We start from the raw sequence: 20,683 nt of genomic DNA on the forward strand, positions 1-20,683 counted from the left end.
CTTTTAAAGGCGAGATTGCTAAGCAAAGGTCAGGTGTTTGTTAGGAAAGGAATAAGAAACGCAAGGTGGCTTGCTCATCATTTCTTTCTGCGCCTTCTATGGAATATTAACTACAGCTCAGCAGTTACAAAGCTCACCTACCACCTTCTCCCCACTTGCAGGGTCCTGGTTTGTTGGAGTGAGGATGGGGAGATGGGGTTGCCCTGCAGAGGAAAGAGATGCCTGTGTCTCGCTTAAGTGCACACTGCCCTCTGCTGGTCAAGAGGAAGTACACTTGCTAATATATGTCAGATTCAACTTTGGCTCTCTAGACCCTTGCGGAAGCTATGATGAGGGTCCCTCAGGCTGTTTTTATCCTTTGTAAAGAGGTAAAATACCCACATGATTCAAACCCCAAAGGTACAGAAGGGTCTACTATGAAAGTCAAGTTTCCCGCCCTTCCCTGGCAAACAGCCCCCTCCATTGAGGCAACCGCTATATCGGTTTCTTAAGCATCTTTTCCAGACTCTTAAAATATTTGCAAAACTGTAACAAATCTCATTCTACTAAAATAAAACCACCCAGACCAAGTAATCAGTTTAACACTGACTTTATCACAAACTCTGTTATACGCCATCAGCAACAAGATGAAACAAATTTGTGACCAAGAAATGTAAAATGTTTAGGAGACGAAATATTTTTTACGTGAGGAGTCTGTAGAAAGAAGAACTATTCAAATGAACTCTAGTGATGACATCATGTGAACCAAAGGCATATTGGGATGCAGGGGCACAGTGAAACAAGGCTTCCTCATTCTGCAGGTTTTACTTGTAACTGTTAATTTGCATTTTCTGAGATAAGACAGAACCTGAGCATACTTTTTCTTTCTTGTTTTTATTGAAGTGTTGTTGAATTAGTGTTGTATGTGTTTCAGACATACAGCAAGTTGATTCAGTTATACGTGTTTTTTCAGATTCTTTTCCCTTATAGATTATTGCAAAATATTGAATATAGTTCCCCATGCTATACAATAGGTCCTTGTCTGGGTACACTTTTGGGACACGTCTGTGTGGGACTTTCATGGGATGTTGTATGAAACAGTGGTTCGTATCTTGGGCTCTGACAGACATAGGTTTGATCCAAGGTCTGATTCATATGTGACCTTGGGCAGATGACTTCTCCTGGCTGACCTTCAGTTTCTTTCTCTGTGAGGAAATGGTAATACGCCTTAGCTTGTGGGGTTGCTGTTTGAATGGGTAATACTGAGCCGGTAGCGTTACTTAAATGCTAAGTGTCCCCAGACACTTTTCATGGTTGAATAAGATTCCATTGGGTGAATAGACCTTGTTTGCTCCTCTATTGAACTGTTGAGGGAAGGCGTCCAGGTTTGTGTTTGGGAAGGATTTACCTGACCGCTGCTGGCAGAGGGGTGGGAGCCAGGGAAGGACCGAGTCAGTAAGCCTTCAGATCGCCCCACAATCCAGCTGAAAGGTGGAGAAAAGCCAGTGGCAGAGACTAAGGAGAAAGAGATGGCTTGTTGTGTCGAAGGAGACGCAGAGGCTGCGATCTTCTGGCAGGAGCTCAAAACCCCTGTGCCCAAGGAAAGCCTTTCCCTCTGACACCTAAGGGGGGCTGGCGCAGGCAGGGGCTGGCCGTGGGGAGCTCTGTCTTCCCGTGGAATCCTCCCTGCGGGGGACCTGCTACACCCGATTCCAGTCAGATCAAACCCACCTGCCTGCCAGCACCTCTCCATCTCCCGTTGGCGCTGGAGTCAAACTGACATCCTGATTTCTCGGCGCCTCCTCGGATTGTATCTAGCTGACATCTCTCTTCTGTCCCCTGCTGAAAGCCCTGCTCTGCCCTGTGGCCAATCTGCCCGCCGTTAAGTCTCTGCGTTTTCCTCTCGATTGCTGGGGGGTGGCCCAGCGGCAGGGGCCCTGGATGAAGTCAGTGTATCAAACACAGCTGAATAGGCAAGCAAAAACACAGGCTCGTCTTTGGATCAGGAGGGAAAATCAATTACCAGCATTTGTGTATATCATTGGAACCAGCCTCTCAAAGCTGGATCCAGAAGGACAGGGAAGCCTGGCGTCCTGCAGTCCGCGGGGTCGCAGAGAGTTGGACACGACTGAGCGCCTGAGCAAGAAGGACACAGGAGAGAGTACCTCCGTTCTTTCTCCCGCTGTCCTTCATGCACCTTCTCCATTGTTTCGCTTCTGTGGTTGAAAGCTTTGTTTTCATGGGCCTTCTGGTCACAGCAAATGTAGCTGAGTCTAATAACCATATAGCTCTAAACATTATTTGTTGTAAAAGCTCACCCCTCCCTCTACAGGGCTTCTTGGGCTGGGAATTCTGCAATGAGAAAGGGGCTCTGGGCTGCTGCTTTCTCACAGGAGAGCCAAATGTCACCACCCTGTTACATTATGGAAGGGATAGAGTGCTACTCTTTTTTCCTCGCCCTTACGGGGTGTACTTGATATTGGCAGAGCCTGGATGGTCTGGACCTTGCCCGCTGCTGGATTCTATTGCCCTTTCAGGGTGGGACCATTTTTGAGGAGATGCACAGGGGCTGCTTTCATCAGGGTTCACATCCAGACCTGGGAAACATCTCTGTTCTTGCCAGTGATGGGCGGCTCACTCCCAGTACCTCCCCTTTCTTCCTTTGTTCTGCCCCCAGGAAGGCAGGCAGCTCCAGGCTGATTTTTGTCATTACTGTTTTCTTGGTAATCATCAAAGGGGGTATTGTGATGTGGTGGTGTTGATGGTGGTCATGATGGTGTTGATGGTGGTGGTGTTGGTGGTGGTGGTGATGGTGATGGTGGTGGTAATGATAATGGTTGTGATGTTGATGGTAATGATAATGGTTGTGATGTTGATGGTAATGATAATGGTTGTGGTGGTGTTGGTGATGGTGATGATGGTGGTGGTGATGATGCCCATAATAACATCACAACATGACATAACATTCAAATGAACAGACTTTGCTCAGGTGCTATCAGTGAACCTAGAATCTGATCCCAGATCTCTGGTATCCCTTACCTCACTCTGAAAGCCCATGACATAGACTGGAAATGGTAAGCCCAATTCATAGGCAAGGAACTTCAGAAAAACCACACGCCCTCCATCAAAGTGTCAAAACAGGAATCAAACCAGACCTTTCTGGTTCCCAAGGCTGTGTGCCCTTCTCAGAGCACTGTTCCTTCCTATTTTAGAAAGAACAGACAGTTGCTCTTGGGTTTTCGAATGAGAGGTGTTTGCACCCTAGAAGATGCTTCTGCTGCACTGAGATCATTGAGATGAAAGATAGAATAAAGCGAAGTCATGCACTGTCTGCAAGCTGTTACCAGCGAATTGGCTGTGAAGTCGGCTTATGGAATAAACATCTCCACTCTGCTGTGTTTCCTACTGGCCTGACCCAGCGCTTTCGTGAGCCATTGATGTTTTCATGGTACTTAGAGTTAAGAGGCTCTTCCATAGTTCAAACACTGACATTAACCCTACTATTTCTATTGCCAAATAGACTCTCCAGCAGGCTCTCTCATAGCATAGCATCTACTGAGCACCTACTGTATGCAGAAGAAGGTAGTGACTCCAGAATGTCAATGTAATAGGGGTTTAGAGGTTGTCATCTAGTTGGAAACTGGCGGGGGATAGGCAGAGTCTGGGAGCTTAGTCTTAAAGCCCTGTGTGCAAAGCAAGCGCAGAACTCTTTTTCAGGAGAGGATATTCTGGGGAGTGGTGCAGGGGAAGCTGAGAGAGGGTGTGGGGGCAATTAGAATCTCCCTAAGCCACTCGTTGAAACAACCAGATGTGAGGAATCGTGGTGGATAAAGCACATCCCCTGTCTGCTGGAAGCCGACCTTCAGCAGCAGCCCTTGTGTTTGTGTTTGTGTTTGTGTTTGTGTTTGTGTTGCTTTGTGCTTACCCCTTGAAGCACCACCATGGGCAGTTTTCTTATCTCCTCCCTGCTCCCAGAGTGGCAGCAAACACTGCCCTCGGGCACTGGCTGAAGCTTGTGGTGGGGGCTTGGGGGGGAGGCTGTCATCATTCCGCATCAGTTCCCAGAACGTCACTGAGGGCCGTTTCCTGGAACGCCGCTCCGCTGGCAGTGAATTGGTCCGGCAGGATGCTCCTGTTTAATATCCTTTCATGTCTTCCATCCCCTGCAAGGTGACACCCAGGTGACCTAAACTTGGCTCTCTAAATCCCTCATGGTCTAGTCTTCATTCCCACGTCTGTTCCCAAAACTGGGCACAGGGACCGCTAGGTGTGTCCCTTCGGAAGTCGTGACCCTCCTCCCTTCTTCCCTCTGCCGCAGGCACTGCCCTCTCTGCCTCTCCTGCATGCCTGCCTTGTGGTTCCCTTCTCTTTCTTGAGGGTCCCAAGCAAGTACCACTTCCTCCAGGGAGGCTTCCATGCTGCCCCCCCACCCCCCGTCTGTGTTAGACTCCCTTCTCTGCACTTATGATGCTATCTCCTGCCACAGTGCCTGGCTTTCTAGTCTGCCTGGCTCTCTAGCCAGAGACCACTGCTCTGTGACTCCTCCTGTCTTCTGAGCACAGCACAGTGCCTGGCACATGCTGCGTGCATGCTAAGTCGCTCCAATTGTGTCTGACTCTGTGTGACCTCCACAGACTGTAGCCCACCAGTCTCCTCTGTCCATAGGATTCTCCTGGCAAGAATACTAGAGTGGGCTGCCATGCCCTCCTCCAGGGATCAAACCCCTGTCTCTTGCATCCCCTGCACTGGCAGGCAGGCTCTTTACCACTCGTGCCCCCTGGGAAGCCCTAACACGTAGTAAATGCTTGGAAATATTAGGGAGGGGGCACAAGGAAAGGGGGGGACACAGTCGGGGCTGCTTTGATTGATGCAGCCAAAGCTGAATTATCTGGCGTCCCTACAATCAGAGATCAGTTTTGTCCAGCACGCCTGCCACAGCACTGGTTTCTGGGCCTTATTGAAGGGCTTCCTGGATTGTTAACTGTCCTTCATCAGCGTACCGTCTTGTGTTTGGGTCTTTAAAAGTGTGTCATCCCATGCTGCTATGAATAGTGACGGCAGGTTGGAGCATCTTCCATGCATCTTTCGTCTTTCTCCACCCCACCCGCGGTCCCATCCTCTAAACATAATAGATAACCTGGCTGATTTTGAGGCATTTGCCACATAACAAGTGGAAAGATCATTTCGCTTAATATGAGGAGGCAGGATATAATTAGCAAGCAGTCAGTTTGTTCTGCGTCAGAGAAAAATGGAAGACCCATGTCACACCCCCCAGCAGGCGGCTCAGGGCCCAGCACTTGTTTCCCCAAGGGAAGAGTTGTTAATGACGGGGGCATTGAAGGCAATCCTACTGGCTCTGCAGCGCTTGGCTCTGCGGTGACCTCTCGGCAGGAATGGTCCTTTCATGAATGAGTCTTCAAAAGCCCAGTCCACCCGCAGATCCGTTCCTGCGTGCAGGAAGGACCAGCACGTGCCATTTACAGGTTCAGCCTGTGGCTCCCTCGCCCCCCCACCTCTTAGCCTGGGCCCTGACCACATAGCATATCTCAAGAAAAGGAGTGCTGCCTGGAAAAAAAAAAAATAATGGTCTTCTTGAATGCCTGTAACTTGGCTTCTCAAGACGACCTCCTCTTCTCTCTGTCCCCCAAGCCTGAACCTCAGCAATAGTGACATCCTGACCATCTACGATGGGGACGAGGTCATGCCGCACATCTTGGGACAGTACCTGGGAAACAGCGGCCCCCAGAAGCTGTACTCCTCCACGCCGGACCTAACCATCCAATTCCACTCGGACCCCGCCGGGCTCATCTTTGGGAAGGGCCAGGGATTCATCATGAGCTACATCGGTAAGTGTTTCAGCCAGCTACTACTTGTCTTTGTGTTTAGATGCAAGCCAAGACCATTCCCTCCAGATGTCTCTTTTGGGGAGTGTTGTACTATGTGAGTTTTTTTAATATATTGACACAGGAAATATACATTGTGTTTTCATTTTTTTAAGAGGTGGGCTCTCTATTTGGAAGGACCAGATTCGAGTCCTAGTACTGTCATCAATGGCTGTGTGACCTTGGGCAAGTCACTTAACCTCTCTGAGCCTCCTTGTTGTCATCTGTAAAATGGAAATAGTGATGCCTCTTCCACGGGGTTGATGCCAGGACTTAGTAGATTATGACTTTAACACATTATTGACCTGGAGATTTTTGCAGGAACTTAACTCCTCCTGTGGCCATAATACATCTCCAGTCAGTAATCTTGCCTGAACACGATACCATGTCTTTGGTTCTTCCCATTGGCTTGAAGCTTTGCCCATATTCAGCCAATGACGTGTTCTCTTTGTACCTTCTCTGGCCTCCAGAATACAGCTACTTCCCTGGCCATTGGCTGTCTTAAGGAGCTTCCTGTGTCTGAAAATAAGTCCCTTGCACTTGTTTTGTGGTGTTTGCTTGTTGTTGTTGTTGTTGTTGAGGCAGGGAATATGACTTTATTTGGGCAGCTGGCAGACAGAGAAGATGGCCGAATAATGTCTCAAAATAGCCCTCTTGGTCCCCTGCTTTTTACTTCCAGCTGGTGGACACTCCCCATCCCTTCCCTGCTCTGCATGCATCTCTCAGAAAAGCAATCACAAGTGTCTGTCCTCTTTTTTATGTGTCTCAGGGGCCTTTTTACCCTTGATTGCAGTGCTGAGTATTTCAGAGTGTTATTGCCGCCACTTTCCATGCCTTCTTTACCGGCCAATGCCCTGGGCAGAGGCTTTCCCAGCCAGGTGCCCTCCGGAGTCAGCTGCCTTTGGAGGGAGAGTTTCTGGTGACTCAGCCTCAATCCATCTCCTTAGACCTTCCTTCCCCACCTGCCTCCCTCCTGGAAGATGAGGTCATAGCTCATTTGTCTCCTCTGGTACCCAAGTCAGTCTTCCAAAATTGCATTCAGCTTGATGATGGAAATCGGACTCTCTCCAAGGCTGCCTGAGGTTGACCAGAAATTCCGGCCAGTGTTCAGTTTGGCAGTACCTTGAGGAGGAGGTGTTGTTGTTAATTGATGCTGAGAAACTCAGATTCGGGTGACGATTTGAAATTGGCCAGCGCTATTGTGTGTATTATTTTATTTCTTCTTCAAATGCATTGTCTCTGTTTCCAGAGAATCTGGTTCACAAACTCATGCCAGGCCCTGTGCGAGGCATCAGGATACAGAAACAAATAGAATTCTTTCCCTGCCCTTGAGCCAGTTACTAAAAATGGGAGAGTGAGTCCCATTAGCAGACAATAGCAGGACCATATCCTGATGAGCATAGGATTCCAGCAAGTGCTTCCCTGGGGTGCACAGCCTGGCTCATATAGGTAACACAAAAAGAGAGAACAGTTCCGTTTTTTCTTATTTCTGTTAAAGAAATACATAGCTAATTTCTGTATTTAATGTTTTTAACAGGTTTTTTTTTTTTTGGCTGTGCTGGGTCTTGGTTGCTGCAAATGGGCTTTTCTCTAGGTGTGGCTACGAGAGAGGCTACTCCCTAATTGCAGGGTGCAGGCTTCTTGTTGGGGCCTCTTCTCTCATTGCAGAGCATGGCCTCTAACTATACCCCTCAGGAGTTGTGGTGCAACAGGCACAGTTGCTCCATGACATGTGGGCTCTTCCCAGACCAGGGATCAAACTGGGGTCCCCTGCATCACAAGGTGGATTCTCAACCACTGGACCACTGAGGAAGCCTTGTGTTTAATTTCGATGTCAATCAATTGCTCATCACTACCTGGCCTGAAGACCGTGTTGACTTCAGAGGAAGCCAGGTCTGAAGTCAGTGGGAAAGGGTGCCATGAGTGATTAGTGATGTCTGTCATGGGCACGGGAGAGGTGTTTGCTACACTGGCTCTAGATTTAGCTAGACGTAGATGCAACTCCCACCCAGTAGAGGGGTCCAACGGGAGGGTTGGGGGTTTCTCTGGTCATCTAGAGGATTCTGAAGCTCCTGGACTGATCTCAAGGCCTGACCCCAGCTCTGCAAGGTAGCCAAGGCTTATCTTCCCTGGATGCTGTCAGAACTGTCCATGGGAACCCTGAACCTACATGGTTCTGCCTTCCCATAATTCTTCTCTGCACAGACAGAGGCAAAGACCCAGTCTCCTCATTGCTTCTTATGTTTTGCTATTGTCTGCGGCCAAGCATATGGGGAGGGAAGGGAATTAAAAAGCAGAGATGAGTAAGCAGTGTTTTGCAGAGAGATATTGGTCACTTGTGTGTTTATTCCTCTAATCCCAGGATAATAAATAAGCTCCATATTGTGGGTCAGCTCCCATCAAATGACTGTGGCTCCCTGGAGTGTTGTGTGGAAAAGGATTGGGAGATTTCAGCTTGACCCAAAGAAAGAAGTTGCTGTGATTGATTAGTGATGTCTGCTAGCGTAAGACTGGGAAGTGGTGGCATGTACTCAATACATATGCCAGAAATTGGACCATCGTGCTGATCTTGACCGTGAAAATGGAGCCGTGACTTCAGATCCCTAAATCCTGGAGCCTGCCACATGGTAGGCACTCACGTCTTAGTCAAAACAAATCACTGAGTCCATATGTCTCATATTAGTGTTATTTTCGTATCCTGCACATTAATTAGTTTCCACCTTGCCTCTCGGGATAGTCGGGGTCATGATTCTCGTCTCCACTCTATGACTGAGGACAGTGAGGCTCCGAGATATTTATTGACGTGACAGGCATCACACAGCTTCCAAAAAACGAACGATAACAACAAAAAATTAGAAGGGAAGTTACGTGACTCCTAGGCAAGTTTAGCAAAGTTAACGAGGTTTCATAGGAACAGATCATGCCAGGACCTTCCCCCAGGACGTTTGGTGAAGATGTAGATTCCTGAAGCAGGGTCTCCAGAGGGGGCCTCCTGAATCTGAAACTGAAGTACAGAAGGGTACGTGACTGGGCCAAAGCCACCCAGTTAGTGGACCGTGGGGCCACACTTTGAGCCAAGGCCCTGGGGCACGGTGGCAGCGCTGAGTAATGGCAAACATGATGAGTGCCCCAGAGGAGACGGGAGGCCCTGTGGAAATGTGTAGTCGTGTCAGCTCATTGAAAAGTCACACACATACATGCAATCTAGAAGAAAGGCACTGATGAAACTATTCACAAGGCAGGAGCAGACATGCAGACGTAGAGAGCAGATACGTGGACACGTTGGGGCAGGAGAGGGAGGGACGGATGGAGCGAGTAGCACGGAGTGAAATAGACAGCTAGTGGGAAGCTGCCGTCTAGCTCAGGGAGCTCCGCTCGGTGACAGCCCAGAGGGGCGGGAGGGGAGCGGGAGGGAGGCGCTTGAGGGAAGGGATATATGTGTGCGTATAGCTGATCACACTGTTGTACAGCAGAAACTAACATGACATTGCCAAGCAATTGTACTAATTAAAGTATAAATATTTTTTTTTAAAAGATGCAAAAAAATAAGTCAGGCAAGCAAATCGTTCCCAGTCTCAAAACTCTTGGCAAGAGACAGACCGCAGATTCCGTCTTTGCCCCCATTTCTCCTCTTTCATCCAGAGTCTGAGCTTTTGCAGCTGTGTCCCAAATCCAGGGCTTGGCTGATTTTTCAAAGGCCTAAAAATAGAGGCTTCTGCTCCCCACCAGGCAATTCTAGAAGCCGTTTCCCGCTCCCCTCCTTCTCACAGACACCCAGGAGATCTCCTTCCCTCAAATAAAATCATGATGAAATCCCGGGGAAAAACCATTGCTTGTTTCTCAGAATGACTATCCCGCAGACAGAGGAGGTGCTTTGCTTCCCCCAGAAGCACAGAAGAGCCGCAAATTAATTATATGGTGTAATTAGCTCTTGTCTCAAAATCTATGCAGTGGGCACTCTGAAGCGAGAGTCATAGTAGTGGGCTTTGGACTGCTACCTTAGTAATGAAGGTTGGCAGGAGGAAATCAGAGTTACTCTGGAGGAAAACTCTGTGATGATAAGCTGTGTGTAGCATTTTCTGGAGTGTGGTTAATGTTCACTGATGGCAGGCAATGGGATTTGAAGAATGCAACCAATAGTTATGTCTATCTTAATAGTTATGTGTTTGTCTCAATCTGCAGTACAAAAAATGTGTACGACTAATCCATCAAGCCCATAGATCTACGGATGTTTCTTAGGACAAGGTTGAGGCTATGGGCATGTATGCACGCTTAGTCATGTCCAACTGTTGTGATCCTGTGAACTGTAGCCCACCAGGCTCCTCTGTCCATGGGATTTCCCAGGCAAGAATTTTGGAGTGGGCTGCCATTTCCTTCTCCAGGGCGTCTTCCCAACCCCAGGATGGAACCTGTGTCTCCTGCGTTGGCAGACGGATTCTTTACCACTGAGCCGCCTGGGAAGCTCAAGGCTGAGGACAGGAGCAACCTACTGCTATGTAACAGAGGACTCCCCGTGCCCGAATTAGCCATAAGCATTTACTGTCTCACAGTTCCTGTGAGTCGAGAGTTGAGGAGCTCACACTGAATGGCCTGGAGTTGGGATCTCTCGTGAGGCTGTGGTCAGGGTGTCAGCTGGAGCTGCCGTCATCCGACGGCTTGACTGGGGCCGGAGGTCACACATCCACAGTGGGAAGAAGTCACTGTAAAAGCCCCCTCTAGAAGAGTTCCTGCAGGTTAAGAGTTCCTGCCAGGTTTCAGAAGTTGTATTGCTTACTTCCAGAGGCTTCCTCATCTTCTATTTGCTCTTCCTCTGACATTCATAAAACAAACCCCCAACAGAGAGGCCACCTTCCCGTCTAAGGATGACATTTTTATTTTAAAGAGGTGTCAAGGAACGACTCCTGCTCTGATTTGCCCGAGATCCAGAACGGCTGGAAAACCACTTCTCATACGGAGCTCGTGAGGGGGGCCCGAATCACCTACCAGTGTGACCCCGGCTACGACATCGTGGGGAGTGATACCCTCACCTGCCAGTGGGACCTCAGCTGGAGCAGCGACCCCCCATTCTGCGAGAAAAGTAAGAGCCATCCTGGTTTTTGTTTCCTTTAGGTCATCAGACCGTAAATCCCTCCATTACAAATACCCTTAGGTACAGTGTGCAACCTTGTATACGGGTCCTCGCACCCTGACGCAAACATTCCTCAGGGGCGCCAGTTCTTAAAAGCGAAATTAAAATCAAGTCTCTTTTGTCCTGGCCTGTTCCCCAGCCACGTGCATTGTCTTTCAAAGGAGGAAAAGACAAAGTGGGGGAGTGTTCTAGACCATTCTATAGTTCTCAGCACACCGATGGTCGTGCGGCCCTAACGCCCGCCTGGTCTGATCTGTCTTGCACAGTCATGTACTGCACCGACCCCGGGGAAGTGGACCACTCGACCCGCTTGATTTCGGACCCCGTGCTGCTGGTGGGCACCACCATCCAGTACACCTGCAACCCGGGCTTCGTGCTGGAAGGGAGCTCCCTCCTGACCTGCTACAGCCGTGAGACCGGCAGCCCCATCTGGACCTCTCGCCTGCCCCACTGTGTCTGTGAGTCCCCTGCACTGACTGGAGCCCCCGGGGGACTCCGCCGGGAGGGCTGGCTGCCTTTTCCTACTGGTGGAGGGCTGGGCTGTGAGGAGGCAGCACCCACTGTTGGGAGCTTTTATTATGATTATGACCTATGACCTATGATTACCATCCTAGGACCACAGCTCACAGGATTGAGGGTGCTGCTACTCCAACATTTATGGTAAACGTCAGCACATGGTTAAGATTTACAGTTAGTTTATCAGGCACTGTGCTGAGTCTGCCTGCAATGCAGGAGACCCTGGTTCGGTCCCTGGTTCTCGAAGATCCCCTGAGAAAGGAATGGCAACCCACTCCAGTATTCTTACCTGGAGAATTCCGTGGACAGAGGAGCCTGGCAGGCTATAGTCCATGGAGTCCCAAGGACACAGCTTAGCAACTAACACACACACAGACGCACACACACACACAGAGACACACACACAGAGACCTACACACACACACAGACACACACACAGAGACCTACACACACACACACACACACAGACACACACACACACAGAGACCTACACACACACACACACACACAGAGACACACACACCTACACACACACACAGAGACACACACACACACAGACACACACACACAGACACACACACACACACAGAGACACACACACACACACACACACACACACACACACACACACACACACACACTGGTTGAGTCCTTTCCCAGGATCCCCTCTCTTCCTCCTCTAGTCGCCCTGTGAGCACAGCAGTACCGTCTCCGTCAGAGAGGTGAAATCGTTGCCCCAGCTCACACAGCCTAGTTAGTTACGCAGGAGGCCAGAGGCAAACCCAGACCGGCCTGACCCTGCGTGCTTAAAATCAAGCAGCCCACAGGGCAGTAAATAGAGTGGATTTAAACTCTTTGGCCTCCTCTACGGAGCCATCAAAACAAATGTTTGGCGTTAAAAAAAAAAACTCTTTTGGGGGTTTCTCTACCATAAAAACTCCAAAAAGGCTCCTAAGGTCACTCTGAGAATGGAAGGATAACACCATATCCTCACCAGGCAAAGGAGGTGGAGAGCAGGGGTCTGGAGGTCTTAGCCTCAGGAGCGCATGGGAATTGTCTAGAATGTCTGAAAACTCCCTGGAGATCCGAATGCCGTAGGTCTGGCGTGTAGCCTGAGTTTCAGAAGCTCCCCAGGGATTCGATGTGCTGAGAGGTATGGGACCCATTGCTTAAGGACAGCCTGAGGCTCTGCAGAAGGCTCACAGCCTCACGCACCGTCCGGGGTTCAGAGGCGTCGGCGACACTGCTGTTTGTGTGCTGTCTTCCGTGCATGTGTTTCTAGCAAATCCTCAGCCAGCCCAAGCTCCCAGAGCCACACTGAGGCCTCCGATAGTATCGGAGAATCCAGAGTCAGAACAACAAGAAGGCAGATGTTGATTATTCATGTTTACTGGAAACTCATCTACTTCTAGGGGCTTCCCTGGTGGCTCAGCTGGTAAAGAATCTGCCTGCAATGCGGGAGACATGGGTTCAGTCCCTGGGTTGGGAAGATCGCCTGGAGAAGGGAAAGGCTACCCACTCCAGTATTCTGGCCTGGAGAATTCCATGACTGCATAGTCCATGGGATCACAAAGAGTCAGACACGACTGAGCGACTTTCACTTCACTTCATCTACATCTGATGCAACGAGCTTACGGACATGGCTTTCCCTCCAGCGGCTATGTTTTATCACTTCTCACGAATCTTCCAAACAGGCTTCATGGACTTTTTTCATGCCACACAAACAAGCAGTGCTGCCATTCAGACGGGTAAAAGCCGTCGCCGTCGGAGGACAATTGGAAAACCAGAAAATCCTTGTCCTCTTCCATTGGATAAACAGATACAGGCAGACCTTGGAGATTACTGTGGGTTCGGGTCCAGACAACCACGATAAAAGCAAGTGTAGTAAAGTGGAGATTTTGGTCTGAGATGGAGACAGAGATGCTGGGAGAGCGTCCCGTGATGACAGAAGCAGAGATGGGAGTTTCACACGTGCGCGTCGAGGGTGCCAGGAACAGCCACAACCACCAGAAGCTGGGGAGAGGCAGGGAAGCACCCACCTTTGAAGCTGTTGGAGGGAGCAGGGCCCTGCTGCCTTCTTGACTTCAGGCTTCTCTCCTCCAGAGCTAGGAGACAAGGAGTGACTTTTGTCCTAAGCCCCCTGGTTAGTGACCTTCGTTACAGCCGCCCAGGAAGCAAATACAGATCTCATGCCCACCCCCCCTCCCCCAGTGACTGTGAGTGAGTGAAAGATGCTCAGTCGTGTCTGACTCTTTGCAAACCTATGGATGTAGCCCGCCAGGCTCCTCTGTCCATGGGATTCTCTCCAGGCAAGAATACTGGAGTGGGTTGCCATTCCCTTCTCCAGGGGATCTTCCTGACCCAGGAAGTGAACCCAGGCCTCCGGCATTAGCAGGCGGATTCTTTACTGCTGAGCCGCCAGGGAAGCCCCGAAGGTGAACCGCACCCAATGTGGGAGGGGGTGGTGGAAAGCATCTTGAGTCATGCAAGCTGCTGAGACCTACAGATGAGAAGCTAAAAATAGATGCTGATTTAAAAATACTGAAGGCTGGAGATATTTTTTAAAAAAGAAAGGAAAGGCCCTTTACTCATCAGGCACAGTCTTCAAAGCCCTCCGGGCTGCAGCAGCTGCTGAGCTTCCCAGAAAGCAGCCCCCTGCCTCGGGGCTGCTGCCTTTCCCGGGATCCACAGTGCTCTGGTGAGAAGGCGTCCCTGACACCCGTGCTAATGAGTTCACGAGTCAAGCTCGGTGTCAGGAGACATGCCGTCCTCCTGCTAGACGCTGGAAGAACCTGGTGTGGGGTTCCAGCATCGTTCCAGGCCCAGCGAGGCCGACAGGAGATGACACGTGAGATGGGAGGATGGTCAGAGTCTAGCAGCGAGGTACCCAGAGTGAGGGGGAGGCTACATCCCAGTTCCGCGATGAGGATGAGGTTATTGAACCTAAAGCAGCCCTAAGCGGTTTCCTCCACCGAGCCAAGGAAACAGCCCCAGTTTGATGGGCACTGTGGCTGTGCCCAGCCCTTCCCCAAAATTCATACATTTAACTCACAAAACTGCATGAGCTGTGTGTGTCCACTTGAAAGCAGGCTGAGAAAGCCCAGAGAGGGTGAGCACCTTTCCTAAAGTCACACAGCAGGCAAGGGAAGCACTCAGGATTCCAGCTCAAGCCTGATTAACCCCCAAAGCATCATCTTCCCGCCTCACCTCTCTGCAGTCATAGCTCCTCGGCAGAGCTCCGGGGCGCTGCTGTTGACCAAGATCTTCCACCAAGAGAATCAGGAAGCAGACGGCAAGTTGTGTAAGCTCGGGATGTCCTCAGCCACTGTTCACAGTCACTTGCCAATGCCATGATTTGGTCAGGCTGGGACTCAAAGCCATGTCTTCTCACTCTTGGTTCCTTTATCCCAGGCCAATTGAAGAAGAGACAGATCAGGAGAGAAGGAAGAGTCGGGTTTGCCATCAGACCCATCCCTGGCTCTGCTGGGTGACCTTGGGCAAATAGGGGACCTGGGCCTCGGTCCCTCATCTGTGAAAAGGGGATTACTGCTTCCTACCATGCAGGGTTATTGGATGTAGCTCAGTCATTGAACGAGTCCTCTTATACGCAAGCAGATGCTGACACAGAGGCCCCCAAACTTTCTCAACTCACAGAATCTCTAGAATGCCAGGATTGTTTCATAGATTTCCCAGGCTAGAACACTTAGCAGTTATACTTATTAACCAGTTAGGTCCAAACCACTTAATAAGTAGCTATATCCTGACAACTTGGTAGTTGCTTGAAAAAGTAATGCCCATGAATTCAGAGAAAGGATTGTATTTTATTTCATTCTTAAATAATACTTATCTATAATTAATAACACAATTACTACTGTGGGGATGTATGTGCCTTTTGGGTTCTCCCAAACGTCTCAGTCTTTTAGCATCAGGCTGGGCTCTGCCACCTGCATCCCCTGTTCCACCTTGATTTTGTCACAGCCCTTGATTTTTAGCAGAGCAACCAGAGAAAACCTAGCATCATCAAAAAGGACATAGCTCAGTCTGGTGTTAAAATTGTGAGCTTCCTCAAAGTAGGAGTTCACATGGGTCTGGAAGGTGTCACCGTGTCTCCTCCACATTTTTAAAAAACCTCACAGCACCCTCATGAGTTCATGGTGACACCCCGGGGCACCACGGTACATAGTTTGGGAATAGTGGTGGTAGGTCCTGAAAATACAGCAAAAGACACAGCGATATATAAACAGACACAATCCTCATAGTCAGTAAGCCTGGGATCTACTGAAGATGTGGGAAGAGACACAAGTCAGTAAAAGGAATAACAGTGAATCTTCAGCATCACCTCCTCCAGGAAGGCCTCCCTGCCTGCCTCGGCGAGGTCACGCTTCCCTCCTCCGTGCTCCCGCGGCACCTATAGCCACACAGCACTTGCTGCAGCTGATTGAAATGACCTGCTTTTATGTTCAGAGAGTCACACACTTACTAGGAATGTATCCATTTGGTCATATCCCTCGGTCCCAGCAGACTCAAAAAAATGACAGTATTTGTTGCAGTTACTGTCTTTGTCACGGTTAGCAGTACTAACGTGGTCTTTATTGCACTTTGCGGCTTCGTTGCAACCTCCCTTCTTTGGAGGCAGCGTGGTAGGTGGCTCCTGGGAATCCCATCCAGAAGACATAAACCACACCACGAAAAGTCATGACGACCTGAGACAGTCAGTGAGGGTTTTCTGGATGGAATCTCCAGGGAGGCTTGCAGGGATCCCCCAAGAGGCCCTGGCCCTTCATAGCCCAGAACCCACAAATACAAGACCTGGAAAGTTCCTGACCTGAACTGAACCCACATAGCCAAACGGTGGCCATAGTAAAAGTTTCCATTGATGAATTGTCCCCAGCAGCCTCACCTGAGGCAGCATGCCAGGCTGCAGCAGGGTGCCTGTCTTCGTTTAGAAATTCCTGTCTCTGAGAAAGCGATGTGTGTGGTGCGAAGTCACTATGCTGCTGCTGCTGCTGCTGCTAAGTCACTTCAGTCGTGTCCGACTCTGTGCGACCCCATAGACGGCAGCCCACCAGGCTCCTCTGTCCCTGGGATTCTCCAGGCAAGAATACTGGAGTGGGTTGCCACTTCGTTCTCCAATGCATGAAAGTGAAAAGTGAAAGTGAAGTCGCTCAATAGTGTCTGACTCCTCGCAACCCCATGGACCACAGCCCACCAGGCTCCTCCATCCATGGGATTTTCCAGGCAAGAGTACTGGAGTGGGGTGCCGTTGCCTTCTCCAAGTCACTATAGTCATGTCCAAATCTTTGCGACCCAACAGACTATAGCCCGCCAGGCTCTGTCCATGAGATTTCCAGGCAAGAGTACTGGGGCACGTTGCCATTCCTTTTACAGGGAATCTTCCCAACCCAGGGATCGAATCTGCGTCTCTGACATCTCCTGAATTGGCAGGCAGGTTCTTTACCACCAGCTCCAACTGGAACGAACCTTCACTATGCAGAGCCATTAAGCGCACAGGACTTCGAATCCAGCAGGTCAGGTTTGCCCTGCCGCTTGTCAGCTGCGCAACTTAAACAAGCCAAAGCTGGTGTCATCAGAAAAATGGATCATGACAACAATAGATACAGATGCTCATAACCGTGTGTCTAGCATATAATAGGTGTTCAGTTAACACCGGTTGCTAATTACCACTCAGTTTCAATGCTCCACTACTGTAGAGTGTGTTATAAACCATTCATAGCAATAAGCAAGCAACCTGGTTTTGAGCATTTTGCTCACATGTGCTCCATAAATGTACATTTATTCCTGTGCCAAAGGAGAGAGAGGAGTGGCTGGGAGGGAATGAGGGTAGCTTGGTGGTTATGTCTATAAGCCACAAGTCCAACTCACTTGAATTCCTGGGAGAGGTCAGGATGACATCACAAGGATTACCATCAGAATTGTTTAGACCTCAGACGAGTGATTCTCAGCTGGGCTGAGTGTGCCGCCCAGCGGACAGCTGTCAGTGACAGTTTCCAGAGGCATCTTCGGTTGTCGTTGGGAGAGGTTATGCTGGCATCTAGTGGGCAGAGGCCAGGGATGCTGCCCAACATCCTGCAAGGCTCAGGACCACCCCCCTCCCACAAAGAATTACCCAGCCCAAAAATGTCAGTAGCATCTAGGTTGGAAAATACCTGCCTTAATCAATCTTATTTCAAAGTGTGAGTACATTCTCACAGTGGGAATGCCATTGTCCAGCCACATCTCAGCTCACAGATGAGGTCTTGGTCCAGTCCGTTCACTTAACAGGGAGGAAAAAAATGAAGTCCAGAGACGTGAAGCGAACAGCAGAGCCTGGCCTCCAGTTTCAAATTCAAGTCACTTCCCATGTCACTTTCCTGCCATCTTCTGGGAACTGGAGATAAACACAGATGCCTTCAAAGACGGTTGGCTTCTACCAGGGATGGAATTCCATGTGAAATTCTTCTCACTGTTACTGATGATTGGGTCAAAATTGAATCGGACTGACTCTGGAGGCAGAGAATCAAACCACAACTCAGCCACTTCCTTCCTGTGTACCTTTCATAAGAGACCTTTGCCCGAGCCTCAGCTTCCTCATCTGTAAAATGGGCTCTCTGGTGTAGTGATTAACAGAAGATTAGGACCACTTGGATTTGAATCCTGTCTCTCCCACGCACTGGCTTGACAGGTTACCCAGTGCGATACCCCAACAGTTCTTCATTTGCACAGATATAAAATGAGGACAGCCATAACAATGTGTCTTGGGGTTGTTGTAATAATTAAAAGAGGTGGTGCTTAACGTAAAGAATCTGCCCACCAATGCAGGACACATAAGAGACTCAGGTTCGATCCCTGATTTGAGAAAATTCCCTGGAGGAGGAAATGGCAACCCACTCCAGTATTCTTGCCTGGAAAATCCCATGGACAGAGGAGCTTGGCGGGCTACAGTCCATGGGGTCACAAAGAGTTGGACACAACTAAGTGTTTAAGCATGTAGATAGAAAAACTCCAAATAGTGCCTGGCTCGTAAAATGCTCTCAGTACATGTTGGCTATTCTGGTCAGTACTGTTATCATCTTTAAGGATTTGGGGGGAAATTAGAAATAATGTTTGCAAATCATCTGGTACAGAATGGGTGTTTGACTATTTTGGAAATTAATGGATTAAGTGGTTAATTTCTTAACCATTCCAAGACACCAAAGCAGCAGCTCTGAGTCTAAACCGTTCAACCCGAAAGTTCTAGCTGGATGTTAAAGTCTATTTCTATTTTGTAAAAACATTTATTTGCCTCATTTTTAAAAAATTCTACATATAATTGATACCATATGATGCTCGTCTTTGTCTGATTGACTTTACTTTGTATAATAATCTCTGGATCCATCCATGTTGCTACAAATGGCATTATTTCATTTTTTCTTATGGCTGAGTAATATTCCATGGTTGGAGGAGGAAATGGCAACCCACTCCAGTATTCTTGCCTGGAGAATCCATGGACAGAGGAGCCTGGTGGGCTACAGTCCGTGGGGTCACAGAGAGTCAGACACGCCTGAGTGACTGAGCTCAGAATTCCACGGCTTGCATGTAGGCATGCCTACTCAGTCACTCAGTTACTCCTGACTCTTTGCAACCCCGTGGACTGTAGCCCACCAGGCCCCTCTGTCCATGGAATTTTCCAGGCGAGAATACTGGAGTGGGCTGCCATTTCCTTCTCCAGGGGATCTTCCCAACCCAGGCATCGGACCCGTGTCTCCTGCATTGGCAGGCAGGTTCTTCACCACTGCACCACCTGGGAAGCGCTAAATGTATCACGTCGTCTTTATCCGTTCTTCTGCTGATGAACGTTTAGATTGCTTCCATGTCTTAGCTGTTGTAAATAGTGCTGCATGTATCTTTTTGAACTAGACTTTTCTCCAGACGTATGCTCAGGGAGCGGGATTGCTGGGTCCCACGGTAACTCCATGTTTAGATTTTTTAAGGAACCTCCATACTGTTCTCCGTAGCGGCTGCCCCAATTGACATTCCCAGCAACAGGGTAGGAGGGCTTCCTTTTCTCCACCCCCTTTCCAGCATTTATTGTTGGTAGCCTTTTTGATGACAGTCATTATGACTGGTGTGAGGTGGTCCCTTATAGTTTTGATTTGCATTTCTCTAATAATTAGCGATGTGAAGCATCTTTTCGTGTGCCTCTTGGCCCTCAGTATGTCGTCTTTGCTGGCTGGATTTTAGAATCACCTGTGGAACTTTAAAAAGAATGCTCTGGGGGACTGATTAAAATACCTTAGGGGGCAGAGCCAGCTCACTGAATAACCCAGCGTGATTCTCGAATGAAGCCAGGCGAGAACAGCTGGACACACCTCCCTCTCCTCTTCCTGCTGGCTGTATCGTCCTTTGCTTCCAGGTCTTAGAATTTGTCCTTTGTCACTTGCTATCTCCCCAGGGCCAGGAACAGTGACAGGCACATAGAAGGTGCTCAGTGAATTATTTTGTTATATTCATTAATCCGTTCATTTATGAAAGAAAATTCCAGGGGAAGTTTGTGGGCCGGGAGTCTTCTGAGTTGCCAGTGCCCCCTTCTGGCCACTCTGCCGCACTGCAGATACCACTCAGGAGTCAGGGGAACGGCTTCACTGGGTTCCCTGGTTCGTCTTACGGCTCAGCACGGGAAGGAGCCGCTTCCCAGCTTGCGTGGTTGATGGAAGCACTCAGTTCCTTGCTACCGTCACCCTCAGTGCCTTGCTGCATGGCCAGTTGTTGCTCCGAAGACAAGAGTCCGCCAGCACGACAAAACCATTCTTAGGTAACATCCTCACAGAAGTGACAGCGTTTCTCCTTGTGATTTTATTGGTTGGAAGTGAGTCACAGGTCCTGCTACAAAGAGCATTAATGTAGCAGGTGAAGATTGTTGAGGTCTGTCTTAGCCTTTCCACTGTACTCTCCTTTACATAGGAAGGGGAAGGGCATTTCGGGCCGAGGGAACAGAATCAACAAAGCGCAAACAGGTGAAACAGTGTAACCCACCTGGCCCTATACGACCAATTCGATGTGAAGCCAGGAACCAGCCAAGAGGAGGGCAAGAAGCCAATGCACAAAGCTGTGACAGCCCAACCAGGAGAACCTGCCTCATCCCCGAGTGGAACAGAATCACCAGCTATGAAATAATAACAGACTGCCTACTCCATGTTCT

General features: G+C 49.3%; 1 protein-coding gene across 1 annotated transcript in view; it reads left to right on the forward strand.

Moving 5' to 3' along the window:
* SEZ6L (seizure related 6 homolog like) overlaps nucleotides 1-20,683 on the forward strand; it is a 73,575-nt gene that overhangs the window by 41,778 nt on the left and 11,114 nt on the right. The window contains exons 10-12 of the mRNA XM_068989627.1: nucleotides 5,629-5,825; nucleotides 10,744-10,938; nucleotides 11,256-11,447. Coding sequence (XP_068845728.1) covers nucleotides 5,629-5,825; nucleotides 10,744-10,938; nucleotides 11,256-11,447 — 584 coding nt within the window. The remainder of the gene's footprint in view (nucleotides 1-5,628; nucleotides 5,826-10,743; nucleotides 10,939-11,255; nucleotides 11,448-20,683) is intronic.

The sequence above is a fragment of the Capricornis sumatraensis genome, chromosome 17 (genome assembly GCF_032405125.1).
Source record: "Capricornis sumatraensis isolate serow.1 chromosome 17, serow.2, whole genome shotgun sequence".
NCBI lineage: Eukaryota > Metazoa > Chordata > Mammalia > Artiodactyla > Bovidae > Capricornis > Capricornis sumatraensis.